This window comes from Schistocerca cancellata, chromosome 4, assembly GCF_023864275.1.
Source record: "Schistocerca cancellata isolate TAMUIC-IGC-003103 chromosome 4, iqSchCanc2.1, whole genome shotgun sequence".
Lineage (NCBI taxonomy): Eukaryota > Metazoa > Arthropoda > Insecta > Orthoptera > Acrididae > Schistocerca > Schistocerca cancellata.
In genome coordinates this window covers 159,148,988-159,164,558 of record NC_064629.1, presented here as the reverse complement: position 1 = coordinate 159,164,558, position 15,571 = coordinate 159,148,988, and the positions used below count along the sequence as shown (strand labels likewise).

The window sequence follows — 15,571 nt, the reverse complement described above, 5'->3', positions numbered from 1 at the left end:
AGGTAATTCCTTTAATATGTTTTTTACAGAATTCAAACATTTCGTGAGGTGTTATGATATGTTTGTCATCAGTCTGCCGCAGACTTGCTTTTTTGACAGCTCGCTTTGTTGTACCCCCGACACCATCACAAGCTACTTTGTCACTCCAGATACTATCCTAACTGGAAACAGGTTCTTAACAAATATGCAGTGTTTTGTGGCAGACAGCTTGTTGACATTATTGCAACAGATATGTGGAAGGAAAGGGAATTTGAAGTTAGTGATGTCCAAAACATAATGGAAATGCTGTAACTACCAGTTTTGTGTGTGTGTTGCTTCATACACCACACATGAAGTTTGTGCTTGATTTGACCACTAGAGACAATCTGTCCCGCTACTACGACAGCAGTTGCTTGTGCAGTCTGTGTGCTGCACCCCGTTGGAACTAATGGCTATATAGGCAGGAGTGCAAGGCTTCACCGGCCACTTGTTGGAGCGCAAGGCTTCACCGGCCACTTGTTAATTGCTATAATTGTAGTCTACTTTGTCTTTCATTACAGTATCCTTGGGTAGACAATTTTTTTGGCAATGAGTACAGTATTCGATTCCATGTGTTCCACTTCAGTCATTGATCCTTTGAGCTTAATTCCCATTGAGGCAGTGTTTACATGTCTTCTTGAGCAACAGCAGGCACTGACAGTTGCTATTTCCAGTTTAAGGACTACATAGGCACAACGTATTTGCCGTTCCCTGCATACGACGATGCAGCAGAAGACCGGCGACACTTAAGAAAATGCTTGTGGCAATGTTTCCAGGCATTAGGTTAACAAAAGTTAACTTGTGCAAGGCCCGTTTTTTCTCGTGGATTTCACCTCACGTGTATCAGTTGTGTCAGCTTGCCCCTTACAAGAACCTCCAAGTCTTTCTTTGATCAGATGTGTGAATTACTTTCTACCTATGACTAAATGCACTCATGTTGTTACTGCTTGTGTGGAGTTTTACTGCTGATAAATATAGCCAAAACAGTCATACAGGCCGTGGGCAGCAGAACTATAGTCCATTGGAACTAAAAATGTGTTCCACTGCTTCAGTATCTTCCTTTGGTGTAGAGTGATGCCTTTCTGTTGAACCAATAGGAACTGGAGCACCTTACAATCTTCATAACATTGTGAACAGGAAGTGAGCACTGATGCCATTGTTGCTGTCCTTCAGTTAGAAACCTGTATCCAGCAGCTGGTCCATGTGGTAGCATAAAGTTCACTAAAATTTTGTTTAACTCATAACTGGTGTCTATAATCTCTGCAATCCACCAGTCACAGTCATACACTCACCTCACAAACATCCCCCTTCTCGGGTTGTGAATCTGAATATTATTCTGCTTTTTCCGAGGTGTTGGCCGAACACACGAAATTTCTTCTTTCTTGTTCATTAAAGTGCATGCAATATGAGTTCGCCCATTACGTTGAGTACAAAAATGTGTCTTCTGAATTCCTTTCCCAGGAGTAGTTTGTTTGGACTATTATTCTTTTTTCTGGTCACGGATTTATTCGATTTCCTGTTTCAGGAAAAGAATGAGGGCTGTGGATGTGTAAGATTTCACGACCCTCGTAAAATCCTCGGCATTCTGAATCACGGCTGTATTTGGTCTAGAAAGATTATGTTTTGTAGCATGGTACTTCAGCAGGCCTCCTACACCATCACGAGGCCCCTTCCCGTGACCAGTAGCACCATTAGAAATAATGATAATCTTCTCTGCTCCTGTTTGCAGTTCAAGAAATTTGGGCATTGCTAGCAAAGCATGTGCTGAGTCATGTCCTGTGGCACAACTTATAACTGCAACACGTGTGCTCTTGTTTTGAAAATATGTCACTCCTGTAAAAATTGAAACCTGGTCATTACTCCAATGATATTCTTGTACTTCTTTTGGGAGAATTACAGACCAGATCTCAGCAAAATCACAGTGAAGCACTAAACATAGTTCTTCAGCCTGTACACACCCTTTCACTTCTGCGATGTGTTGTTGCAATTTCTTCAGATGCTGGTGTGTTACTGCTTTCACTGACCATTTACCAAGTTCATCAATGAAACTGTCAAAGGCAACAGTTTTCTTAATTAGTGTATTTTCCTCCCATGTCACATATGTAATTTCTGCAGAGTTATTGCTATGTCTTCCAGTCCAAGTGTCGGTAAAGACTGTGCTCCCTTTCCAAGGCAGTCACCACATTCTTGAAACAAACAATTCTCTTGCTTTACCTCACAAACTACTAATGACTTCACACACCCAACCAAGGAGTCATATGTCATGTACTCCAGTAAGTTCTTCAAAGTTACCACTCAAAGTTCAAAATTCGTGCAGTACACACATAAACAGACATCTCTATGTGGGTGTGGAACTACCCACTTAGGTCATAGTGCATAAAATTTGGATCTTCCAATATGTGAAGTTGTATAGTTGCTTTTATAAATTGCAAATGTTTCTTTAATACTGCGAGTCATGTACCTCTTCACATTCACAACTTTTTGACCTTGAGCTGTTACCGTTATAGTGTCTTTTTTGTTGGCACTCTGGCGAGAACAGTCCCATTTATCTTCCAGATTTCTGTAGCTGACTGACTCAGGATATTTCATTCTTCCTCTATTGATGTAAAATCTGCATCATGGGAGGCTTCACCTTGTTCAGATATTATCATTGTTGTTATTCTGCCCCCATGCGGGTTTGTGGGTAAGAATAGGCCCGTGGTACTCCTGTCTGTTGTAAGAGGCAACTAAAAGGAGTCTCACACGTTTCGGCCTTTATGTGTTGGTCCCCTGTAGGTTTTGACCTCCATTCTTTGCACCTGATATCCAGCATGGTAGCCAGTCCGTTATGGTGGGGCAGCCATATACCCTGTTTGTTGTAGCCCCCTGACAACACAGGCATCGCTCTGCTGATGCCCGCACCGTTAACTCCCCACATTTACAAAGGGGTAGATGTCCATCCCCCTGGGGCATCGGGACTCCCGGCAGTGGCCATCATGCTAGGTGGCCTTTGCTGCGGCTGGGTGGCGCCCGTGGGGAGGCCCCCTGGTCGGAGTGGGTGACATCAGGGCGGATGACATGCGATGAAGCGTAGTCCATCATCTCTTGCTGGTGGTGAAACACCAGCAGTCTCTAAGCGACCATGAGCTCAATTCAATGCCCCTTGTGTTGTCAGGGGACTACAACAAACAGGGTATATCCCCCCCCCCCCCGCCCCCCCTTCCCCCCCAGCCTTTCTCACTCTCAAACGACAGCTGGAAGGGAAAGCCCTCTCATTCACTACATCCCACAGTGAATCATATTACGCCCCATTTACAGAGTGGAAGCTCCTCAGTGCCCTTGCACATTGCCCTGACACAGCTCCTGGGTCTGATTGGAACCACAGCCAGATGATTAAACACCTCTCATCTGACTACAAGTGACATCTCCTCATCGTCTTCGACCGGATCTGGTGCGATGGCATCTTTCCATCGCAATGGCGGGAGAGCATCATCATTCCGGTGCTGAAACCCAGTAAAAACCCACTTGATGTGGATAACTATTGGCCCATCAGCCTCACCAACATTCTTTGTAAGCTCCTGGAATGTATGGTGTGTCAGCGGTTGGGTTGGGTCCTGGAGTCACGTGGCCTACTGGCTCCATGTCGGGGCGACTTCCGCCCAGGTCACACTACCGCTGGTAATCTTGTCTGCCATCCGAACAGTCTTTTCCAGATGGCAACACCTGGTTGCTGTCTTTTTTACTTACGTAAAGCATACGACACGACATGGTGACATCATATCCTTGCCACATTGTATGAGTGGGGTCTCTGGGGCCCGCTCCCAATTTTTATCCAAAACTTCTTGTTGCTCCGTACTTTCCTTGTCCAAGATGGTGCCTTCCATAGTTCCGTCCATATGTAGGAGAATGGAATCCAGCAGGGCTATGTATTAAGTGCGTCTCTATTTTTAATGGCCATTAACGGTCTAGCAGCACCTGTTGGGCTCTCCGTCTCACCTTCACTGTATGCAGACGACTTGTGCATTTCGTACTGCTGCTCTAGTACTGGTGTTGCTGGGTGTCACCTACAGGGAGCCATCCACAAGGTGCAGTTGTCAGCCGCAAAGTAGTGTGTCATGCACATCTGTCGGCATCGTACTGTTCATCCGGAACCAGAACTTTACTTTTATGATGATCCACTCACCATAGTAGAGACGTATCGATTCTTAGGACTCGTTTTCAATGCTCGATTGACTTGGCTTCCTCATCTTCGTCAGCTTAAGCAGAAGTGCTGGTAGCACCTCAATGCCCTCCGTTGCCTGAGCAACATCAATTGGGCTGCTGATCACTCTACGCTGCTGTGGCTCTAGAGAGCCCTTGTCCAATCCCGAATTTACTATGGGAGTGTGGTTTATGGTTCGGCAGCGCCCTCAGCGTTGCATTTACCCAACTCTGTGCAGCACTGCGGGGTTCGACTAGCGACAGGAGCTCTTAGGACGAGTCTGGTGACCAGCATACTGGTGGAGGCTGGGGTCCCTCCATTGCAGATCAAAAGTGCACAACTGCTCGCCAGTTACGTTGCACACATTTGTAGTTCTTCTGAGGATCTGAATTACCATCACCTTTTCCCGCCTGCGGCAGTCCATCTCCCGCATCAGCGGCCCAGGTTGGGGCTAACGATTGTGATTCACGTGCGGTCCCTTCTCTCCAAACTGGAGTCGTCCCCTTTACCACCACTGCTCGAGGTCCATTCACGTACGCCTCCATGGTGTACGCTTCGGTCGCAGCTTTGTCTGTGCCATTCACATGGCCCTAAGGACTCTGTTAACCCTGCGGCTCTCTGCTGTCACTTCCTCTCGATTCTTGGCATGTTCCAGGGCTCTGAAGTCGTTTACACCGATGGCTTGATGGCTGATAGTCGCGTTGGCTGTGCCTACATTCATGGTGGCCATATTGAACGGCATTCTTTACCCGATGGCTGCAGTGTATCCACTGCAGAGCTGGTGGCCATATATCGTGCACTTCAGCATATCTGTTCATGCTCTGGGGAGTCTTTTCTTTTATGTACTGACTCCTTGAGCAGCCTGAAAACTATCGACGAGTGCTACCCTCGTTGTCCTTTGGTAGTGTCCATCCAGGAGTCCAGCTATGTCCTCGAACGGTCCAGTCGTTCAGTGGTGTTCATCTGGTCCCCAGGTCACGTTGGAATCCCAGGAAATGAACTTGCTGTGACAGGCTGGCCAAACAGGCTACACGGAAACCATTTCTGGAGATGGGCATCCCCGCATCTGACCTGCGTTTGTTATTACACCACAAGGTTTTTCAGCTTTGGGAGACGGAATGGCAAAATCTCGATACGCACAACAAACTGTGAGCCATTAAGGTTACCACAAATGTGTGAAAGTCCTCAATGAGGACCTCTCGCTGGGACTCCATGGTTCTCTGCTGGCTCCGCATTGGTCATTCCTGGGTGACCCACGGCTGCCACCTGTGCCATGAAGACCCACCTCAGTGTCAGTGTGGCAACCGGTTGACAGTGGCCCATATTCTACTGCTCTGTCCTTCTTGGGCTTCCCTGTGACTTCATCCATGGTTGCCGGACTCGTTATCATTGATTTTAGCAGACCACACCCAATTGGCTGATTTTATTTTACTTTTCATCTATGAAGGTGTGTTTTATTATTCAATCTGATTTTTAATGCATGTCCTTTGTCCCTCTGTGTCCTCCACCCCAGTGCATTAAGGGTGAAGGTTTTAATGTGCTGCTGGGTAGCTGACTTTTCCTTTTTATTCTCGTGGTCAGCCAGCCACTGTAATTTGCTTCCTAGTTTTACTCTCTTCTAACTGTTTCTTGCATCTCTGTTGTTTTCTTGTCCTCTTTGTTCCTTTTAGTGTTCGTTGCCTTTCCTTCATTCTTGTAGTCTTTCCTTTCTTTCCGTTTTGTGTTATATGTCTCGTCTATTGTAATACTTATGGCACTGTTTTATTAGGAACAATGGACTGATGACCTCGTTATTTGGTTACTTTCCCTCTCTTTTAAACCAACCAACCAAACCAACCAACCAACCAACCAGCCGACCAACAATGGGTGGGGTCTTAGGGGCCCGCTCCCATTTTTTATTCAAAATTTTCTGTCGCTTCGTTCCTTCCACGTGCAAGTTGGTCCCTCCCATAGTTCCTCCTGAGTCCAGGAGAATGGGGTCCCACAAGGCTCTGGCTTGAGAGTCTGCCTCGTTTTAGCTGCTATCAATGGGCTCGCTCCAGCTGTGGGAACGTCCATCTCAGCTTCTTTTTATGCTGATGACTTTTGCCTGTACTATAGCTCCACTGGCATTGCGGTTACTGAACAGCAGCTGCAGGGTGCTATCTGCAAGGCGCAGTCTTGGGCCGTATCATGCGGCTTCCAGTTTTCAGTCACCAAGACTTGCGTCTTGCATTTCTGCTGGCGTCACACTGTTCACCCTGAGCCAGTGAACCCTGCTGTGCTGGAGATGCAAGGGTTTTTGGGATTACTTTTTAGTGCCCGGTTGACGTGGCTCCCTCATATTCGGCAGCTTAAACAAATGTGCTGGTGCCATCTTAATGCTTTTCGTTGCTTGAGTCACTCCTGCTGGGGTGCCGATTGGTCTACCCTTCTATGACTGTATCAGGTGTTGATTCAGTCCCGTCTCAATTATGGGAGCCTGGCTTACGGTTCGGCATTGCCTTCCGTGTTGCGACTGCTTGACCCCATTCCTCACTGTGGGATCCGACTCGCAACTGGAGCTTTCCACACAAGCTCTGTAAACAGCATACTTGTGGAGGCGGGTGTCCCTCCATTGCGGATCTGGTGCCAATGACTACTGACCTCTTATGCTGCACGTGTTTGTAGCTTGCTCGGGCATACAAATTACCATCTCCTGTTCCCCAACTCGTTCGTCCATTTTCCAGAATGGCAGCCCCAGTCAGGGTGTACGATAGTCGTTCATGTCCGTTCTCTTCTCTCCGGGCTTGAGTTTTTCCCTCTTCCACCTCTATACGCATACCCCTGTGTTGTGTGCCCCGCCCATGCCTTCGGCTGGATTTGGCACAGGGCCCAAAGGACTCAGTCCTATCTGAGACCCTTTGCCGCTGCTTCCTTTCCATCCTTCCTGCATTTCACGGCTCTGATGTGGTCTATACCGACAGTTTGATGGTTGCTGGTCGAGTTGGTTACACTCTCACTCTTGGGGATCCTTCTGAACAACGCTCATTGCCGGCTGGCTGCAGTGTTTTCACTGCAGAGCTGATAGCCATCGCTCGTGCCCTAGAGCATATCCACTCTTGCTCTGGTGAGTCCTTCGTCATCTGTAGTGACTCCCTGAGCGGTTTATGAGCTATCAACCAGGATTTTCCTCGCTCTCATCTGGTGATGGCTATCCAGGAGGCTCTCCATACTCTTGCCATTTGAAGCTGCTCCGTGGTCTTTGTGTGGACCACGGGTCGTGTCGGCATCCCGGGTAATGAACATGTTGACATGCTGGCTAAATAGGCTGTCGATGCACCGGCCCTGGAGATTGGCCTTTCAGAGTGTGATCTCCAGTCAGTTTTGCGGCAGAAGGTCCTTGGTACCTGGAGTGATGAATGGTGCACCCTTCCTTCCCCAAACAAACTTCGGGTCGTCAAGGAGACTACAGGTGTGCGGTGCTCCTCCTTGCGGGCCTCTCACAAGGACTCCATTGTACTCTGCTGGCTATGCATTGGCCACACCTGGCTGACGCACGATTATTTATTGTGCCGTGAGGACCCACCTCTCTGTCGCTGTGGTTCAGTGTTGACAGTGGTCCACATTTTGTTGGACTGTCTGCTTTTAACTGAGCTCAGGCAGACGTTTGTGCTGCCTGATACGCATCCAGCACTTTTAAAGGATGATGCTGCAATGGCAGGATTAGTTTGGAGTTTTATTCGTGAATAGTTTTATTGCTCAATCTGAGGGTTTGTCTTTTTTTGTGTAGAGTCTGACCTTTGTTCAATGGTTTTAGATTGGGGTTTTTAGTGTGTCTCTTGGTGGTTGGTTTTTCCTTTTTTGTTTCCATGGTTGGCGAACCACTGTAACACGCTGTGTGTTTTTTAATTCCTCTTTTCTGGTTTGTGTCTTTCTTATTCTGTGTTGTCCCTTATCGTCTCAGTTGCTTGTTTATCTTCTTTGTGGGTGTTTCATGGTCATGGAATAAGGGACCGATGGCCTTTGTAGTCTGGTCCCTTCAACCCTCACAAACCAACCGTCGTTATTCTGTCAAAACATTTAGAACACAAAAAGTCGTCACTGGAAACATCTTCACTTTGAAACAGAGTCTTCCAATGGGAACACTTATTCCCAAACTGAACAAAGTCTGTTTTTTTTTGTTTGTCTTATATCTTATATGTCACTCTTTTATGGATATGCAAATAGTCAGCACACTTCACCCTCCTGTGACCCCAGCCACAAGACATTTCAAACAGTCTTATTCACAAAACACACTGCAATTGTGTCAACTGGCAGATTCCTCATGAAAACACAGAACTCAATGGATGATCTCAGATTTCTGAGAAGCCTCTTCAGTAAACAAATTAGCACTGAACAGAAACCTGCAATGAACAACAGCGACAAAGACACTGACAAGAACTACAACAAAGTGTAAGAAACATTTGCAACAATGAGAGTGAAAAGAAATAACTGCAACAATGAGAGTGAAAAGAAATAACTGCAACAATGAGAGTGAAAAGAAATAACTGCAACAAAGACAGTAGAAAGTAAACATTGTAACAAAGATTCCATTGTAATCATAAAGCAATTGTCTTTCAATTAAAAAATCCTCTAACAAAATATCTACACCTGTTACAGAGATACAGCATTTTAAAATTTTTCCAAAATTCGCATCTTCAAAATGATGTTCACAGTCATCTTTGGAGGCCTGTATCTCAGGGCAGGAATTCTTTTGGAAGGGGGGGGGGGATAAAAAAAAAAAAACACGTGTTTCTTTCTTACTCCTGAATTTTAACATATGCTAAATTCAATAACATCAGAGACTATGAAGGTAACCCCCCCCCCCCCCCCTGCATGAAGTGATACAGATTATATCATATGGACTTAGCCATCATTGTAATTTTGTGACACATGTTCATAAGGAAACCTAGGCAAATCAGATGGTTCATGATGCAGTCATATGTTTTGCTGCTGATAAAAAAGTTCAAAAGCAAGCTCTACAGTGTAAAAATCCTGCAGTTAGGGAAGTATTGAACATAGCTCAGTCATTTGAAGTTTCACAGGCTGCAGGTAGTCAGATAGAAGCCTGGTCCTAAGTTTCAAAAATCAGTTCCTCTCACCCCTCCCTCCCAGCCTTCAGTCAGTTCGCAAGGGAACATGACGCTCTTGCAGCAGTCCAGCCGACATCTCAGTATTGTATAGGTAATCCTCATTTGTGACATCAACAGTCTGCCTAACGACAGCGACAGCCTCATGATCCTCTGTCTTCATGCCCATACTGCTTCATTCAGCATGAACAAACCGCATGTCTCAAGTGCTGGCCAATGTTTAATAAGTGCCATAAGACAGGGCACTTTGCTTCTGTATGTAACGCCCTTCCAAGCCTGAGTGAGGATGAAACAAACATGAATGTGGACAGTGTGTTAGCAGAGACGGTCTCAAAGCAAGTCATACATTGAAGTGAACTGCATGTGGTTAACAAACCATTGAGAATGCAGGTGGACACAAGAGCACCAGCAGTGTTGGTGAATTCTCAAGCTTATGTGGATTTGGGTTCTTTCCTTGTGACTTCAATGTCACAGAGGCTGGTGAGTTTAGCAAACAACACATTGCTGTTCCTGGACAGGTTTCTGCACTTACAAGGCTATGGTTCATTCGTTAACATTCCTAGTTGTGAACCAAACACCAACATCTCCTTACCAGAGGATTTTTATGATCTTTTTTTACCCAACTTGGACATCTTCTGTTGTAGGTTGGCAGGAGAGCCAACACCGTGTTACTAGAGGAAGCCGAAAGGCACGCGTTTTAGCTCACGCAGGCTGGTGTGAGGTCTGGAACAGGACAAGGAAATTAGAATTTAGAAAAAAATGGACGTAGCTGGTGGAATACTTAACTTTAATCCACTAATGGTGAACGTCACTCTTGACGGTACATTATTTACAGTATCAATAGTAACTGGTAAACGCGCCTTGTTAGGTCATAGCAAATGACGTAGCTGAAGGCTATGCTAACTATTGTCTCGGCAAATGAGAGCGTATTTTGTCAGTGAACCATCGCTAGCAAAGTCGGTTGTACCTCTGGGGCGAGTGCTGGGAAGTGTCTCTAGACCTGCCGTGTGGCGGCGCTCCGACGTATACTAACGGACCGCGGCCGATTTAAAGGCTACCACCTAGCAAGTGTGGTGTCTGGCGGTGACACCACATCTTCCTTCCCAGTGTCGGAGCCAACACCAACCTGCCACAACCTCAACAGAATTGCATCCCCCAGTTTCCAAGAATGTCAGCTCTTCTCCACTTCCAGCTCCCATGCCGATAGGTGTTGCCCACAATCTCTTGGGTCACCAGTTCCTCTGTTGGGCACTTCCTTCCCGGGCCTTTGAGATGGGCATCATCCTGTCATCGTTCATGGGGAGAGAAGGTGGCAAATCTTCCATCAAGCTCTGGGCCAGATGTAGACTGCACCTGCAATTCTTCAATCAGAGTCTTGTTCGGAATATTTGCTATGTACGATGCTGTGCCATTTGTCAGCTACTGCTGACCAGGAGAGCTGCCGGTGTCATCACCACCACCAGGACTTGGCCTCTGCATTGTGAAATTACCAGGACATGGGTATCAACTGTCGACCTTATCTTCATACTTCGTTGGGTATCAGCTGTCAACCTTATTTTCGTACATCATTCTTCTAACAAGTGAACCTTAGGCCATATCTTATTCTGCGACCAAATGAATATCTGACTTTGACTGTTTCACCATTAAGGCCTTCAGCCTGAGTTTGGAAATGTATAAATTCAGTGCTAATCACCAACGTTCAGAAACTATTGTAACTGATTAACTTTTCTCCAAAGAGGATCTTTTGGTTGATGTGTTTATTAATAAAACTATTTTACGATGTTTATTTGTGCTGCATTTTTATTGTGCCTCAACTGGCGCCTTGCATATCAACCTACATCTACGTCAGACACTTCCAGTAAAGGAGAAAAGTGTAAAGAAACATTAAAATTGAAAATGGAGGTCTTAAATTTGTGGATAGGGTATTATTCCTTCTGTCCTCAGAAGAATATTTAGTTGCAGAAGTTAGGGATGTTGGATGCATCAAGTTCATCCACAGCACATCTGTATGCTGCAGACTCTCCACCTAGGTGGAAAGAGGAAGAAAGTCCAAAGTCCCATGATGATCACGCTACAGTGGAACTCAAATGGGCACAGATGGAGGAACTTAAGTGCTTAGCAGGGGTGATATATGTGCATTTCTAACACTCCAGCGGTAAAGAGCTATTTCATTCTTCAAAATGATGCCGTTAATGGAGAACAGGTAAAGGTTGGGAGTGACAATGTTTGTTAGTGAAATGAACTACTCCTTACTATCAGCTCTGACCACTCAACTAACAACAGTTGGTGTAACAAAATATGCCTGTAGGAAAGTCACTATGTTCTCTGTAAATTTTCTACCAAATTAGCTAGTCAGATGTGAAATTGAACCTTGTCATTAATAAACCTCCCCACCCATTCTCTCTCTCAGGAGAGATTCTGGATACCACCTGCTCCACGGGTTGAATAATTATTTTTCAATACTGGCAGAGAGTACCTTTTAGTAAGCTATGAGAAGTCATCAACTGACTTTATGACACTATTTTATTACAATATTTTCTGTGTTATTTTTAATTATACATCACAGTGCATATGCTTGCATTTGGGAGAACAGTGCTTCAAATCCCCTCTGGTCAAACAGATTTTTGTGTTCTGCAATTTAAGACAAATGCTGTGATAGTTTCTTTGAAAAGGACATGGCTGATGACCTTCCCAAATCTAAGCATGTGCTACTTCTCTTATGGCCTTGTTGACAATTTATGAGCCAGTACCTGCAAGACGAGCATTGAAGTGCTAAAATAGGACCAAACATAGATCTGCACTGAGGTTGCAGACAGATTCAGGATGCCTATTAGTTTCCATTCGAAAAGTGTCCAGTCTTTGGAGGAAGTCTGAAAAATTTCTGAATGACTTTATGTGATTGTTTTAATTTTTTTAACTTAGGTGTTTATGTTTCATTCAATTTCAGCATGAAGCTAAAGAAGGGTGCAAGATGTATGGCCAAATGGCTAAATACTCATTTCTACTATTGGTGCACTATAATTGAACCAGTTGGTGAGGAGTGGAAAGTTCAATTTGATGATGGAACAGTTGCTGTAGTTAAAGCAAAAGATTTGGTAAGTCAGTAAACATGTTCATCTCGCTGTAAAATTAATCTGGATTTACATAATAGTCTATAAGTAATACAACAGAAATATTACAGTGGTATGCATCTAAGAAGGCGGGTGATACGGCAATGATGAGTGGCAAGCAACAGTGTACCTTGTGACACTCCAACCAGTAGTGTCATTCTGCCATGTCTTGTCTGTATCATGCATTATGGGATGTGCATAAGCATTTATGTTGGTTTTCATGTTATTTTATATAGGGTAAGTGTACTTATCCACAGAAGACTTCATTATTGGTGGCATAAAGCAAGCACAACAAGTATTACCTCAAGTAGTGACAGCGATAGTTTCCTCAACATTTAAATTTTTGTATGGAGAGTCAAAAGCACAAATAGTGGCCTGATGTGGCACTCACTCAGGTGTTGCCAGTTTAACAGATTGGACAGAGTCTAGAGCATGAGGTGTGTGGGATAGAGACAGCGAGCATACTGGTGACACCACAAAGTAAGCTCTGTCCCTTCATGCACAGACTGCCCGCCTATTTATTTGCACACCACTATAAATGTCTGGCAGTTGGTTCACTCTTTTTTTGTGTGCATGTTTATATTTAATTTGATAGTTGAACCAAGATTTCCTGAAAGTTAAGGGGAAGAGGGGTAAATAGTACATCTGAATTAGACTTGCAGATTTTTTTGTTTGTTGGAAGTTGAAGGTTTTTGAAGTTTTCTTGTTCAGTCTTAACACTTTGTACTTGCTTTTCCTGCAGGGAGGGGATGTATGTTTGACTTCAGAAAGTGGCTGCTAAAAATACTAAAGTTACTTTGTGTGTACTCAACTCAGATTTAAAGCCGTGGCTATGAAACTGGATACACCACATTTAGAGATTGGTTAACCTTGTATTTTGTCATATTATGATCAATAATTTAACATGTGAAATTGACCTAGGAACAGTATATTTCTTATAGAAGCATCTACTTCTCAGTAAGAGAAGAGAAAATGCTCCTCTATATGGTACATATAGTATGCCACAACATGTAGTGCGAAAGTCTGTTCGTGCTTTCCCATAAATGAGCATTTCCTCCATTTTCTCATAGCCTCCTACGACAGTATTATTATTATTGCTTTCTTTTCTCAGACGTTATGTCTGGTCAAAAATGGAAAGTGACGCGGACCTTGATCAAGCGTGGCTTCCTTTTAACTATATGGTATATGTTATATTGCATTTAGGAACTTTCGGGTAGTTGAACATGTATCAATAATTACGGATTTCTGTAGTTGTATATACACTCCTGGAAATTGAAATAAGAACACCGTGAATTCATTGTCCCAGGAAGGGGAAACTTTATTGACACATTCCTGGGGTCAGATACATCACATGATCACACTGACAGAACCACAGGCACATAGACACAGGCAACAGAGCATGCACAATGTCGGCACTAGTACAGTGTATATCCACCTTTCGCAGCAATGCAGGCTGCTATTCTCCCATGGAGACGATCGTAGAGATGCTGGATGTAGTCCTGTGGAACGGCTTGCCATGCCATTCCCACCTGGCGCCTCAGTTGGACCAGCGTTCGTGCTGGACGTGCAGACCGCGTGAGACGACGCTTCATCCAGTCCCAAACATGCTCAATGGGGGACAGATCCGGAGATCTTGCTGGCCAGGGTAGTTGACTTACACCCTCTAGAGCACGTTGGGTGGCACGGGATACATGCGGACGTGCATTGTCCTGTTGGAACAGCAAGTTCCCTTGCCGGTCTAGGAATGGTAGAACAATGGGTTCTATGACGGTTTGGATGTACCGTGCACTATTCAGTGTCCCCTCGACGATCACCAGTGGTGTACGGCCAGTGTAGGAAATCGCTCCCCACACCATGATGCCGGGTGTTGGCCCTGTGTGCCTCGGTCGTATGCAGTCCTGATTGTGGCGTTCACCTACACGGCGCCAAACACGCATACGACCATCATTGGCACCAAGGCAGAAGCGACTCTCATCACTGAAGACGACACTTCTCCATTCGTCCCTCCATTCACGCCTGTCGCGACACCACTGGAGGCGGGCTGCACGACGTTGGGGCCTGAGCGGAAGACGGCCTAACGGTGTGCGGGACCGTAGCCCAGCTTCATGGAGACAGTTGCGAATGGTCCTCGCCAATACCCTAGGAGCAACAGTGTCCCTAATTTGCTGGGAAGTGGCGGTGCGGTCCCCTACGGCACTGCGTAGGATCCTACGGTCTTGGCGTGCATCCGTGCGTCGCTGCGGTCCGGTCCCAGGTCGACGGGCACGTGCACCTTCCGCCGACCACTGGCGACAACATCGATGTACTGTGGAGACCTCACGCCCCACGCGTTGAGCAATTCGGCGGTACGTCCACCCGGCCTCCCGCATGCCCACTATACGCCCTCGCTCAAAGTCCGTCAACTGCACATACGGTTCATGTCCACGCTGTCGCGGCATGCTACCAGTGTTGAAGACTGCGATGGAGCTCCGTATGCCACGGCAAACTGGCTGACACTGACGGCGGCGGTGCACAAATGCTGCGCAGCAAGCGCCATTCGACGGCCAACACCGCGGTTCCTGGTGTGTCCGCTGTGCCGTGCGTGTGATCATTGCTTGTACAGCCCTCTCGCAGTGTCCGGAGCAAGTATGGTGGGTCTGACACACCGGTGTCAATGTGTTCTTTTTTCCATTTCCAGGAGTGTATAAGTTTGGATGTAGCTGTATTGCATTGATGATGTACTGGTGGATATTGTGTGGTATGACTCCTGTAGTTGATAGTATAATTGGTATAATGTCAACTTTATCCTGATGCCACATGTCCTTGACTTCCTCAGCGAGTTGGATGTATTTTTCAATTTTTTCTCCCGTTTTCTTTTGTATATTTGTTGTATTGGGTATGGATATTTCGATTAGTTGTGTTAATTTCTTCTTTTTATTGGTGAGTATGATGTCAGGTTTGTTATGTGGTGTTGTTTTATCTGTTATAATGGTTCTGTTCCAGTATAATTTGTATTCATCATTCTCCAGTACATTTTGTGGTGCATACTTGTATGTGGGAACGTGTTGTTTTATAAGTTTATGTTGTAAGGCAAGCTGTTGATGTATTATTTTTGCTACATTGTCATGTCTTCTGGGGTATTCTGTATTTGCTAGTATTGTACACCTGCTTGTGATGTGATCTACTGTTTCTAT

General features: G+C 45.4%; 1 protein-coding gene across 4 annotated transcripts in view; it reads left to right on the top strand.

Moving 5' to 3' along the window:
- LOC126183548 (uncharacterized) overlaps nt 1-15,571 on the top strand; it is a 363,013-nt gene that overhangs the window by 37,892 nt on the left and 309,550 nt on the right. For all 4 annotated transcript variants that reach the window (XM_049925624.1, XM_049925623.1, XM_049925622.1 and 1 more), the window contains exon 2: nt 12,236-12,383. In XM_049925624.1, coding sequence (XP_049781581.1) covers nt 12,236-12,383 — 148 coding nt within the window. The remainder of the gene's footprint in view (nt 1-12,235; nt 12,384-15,571) is intronic.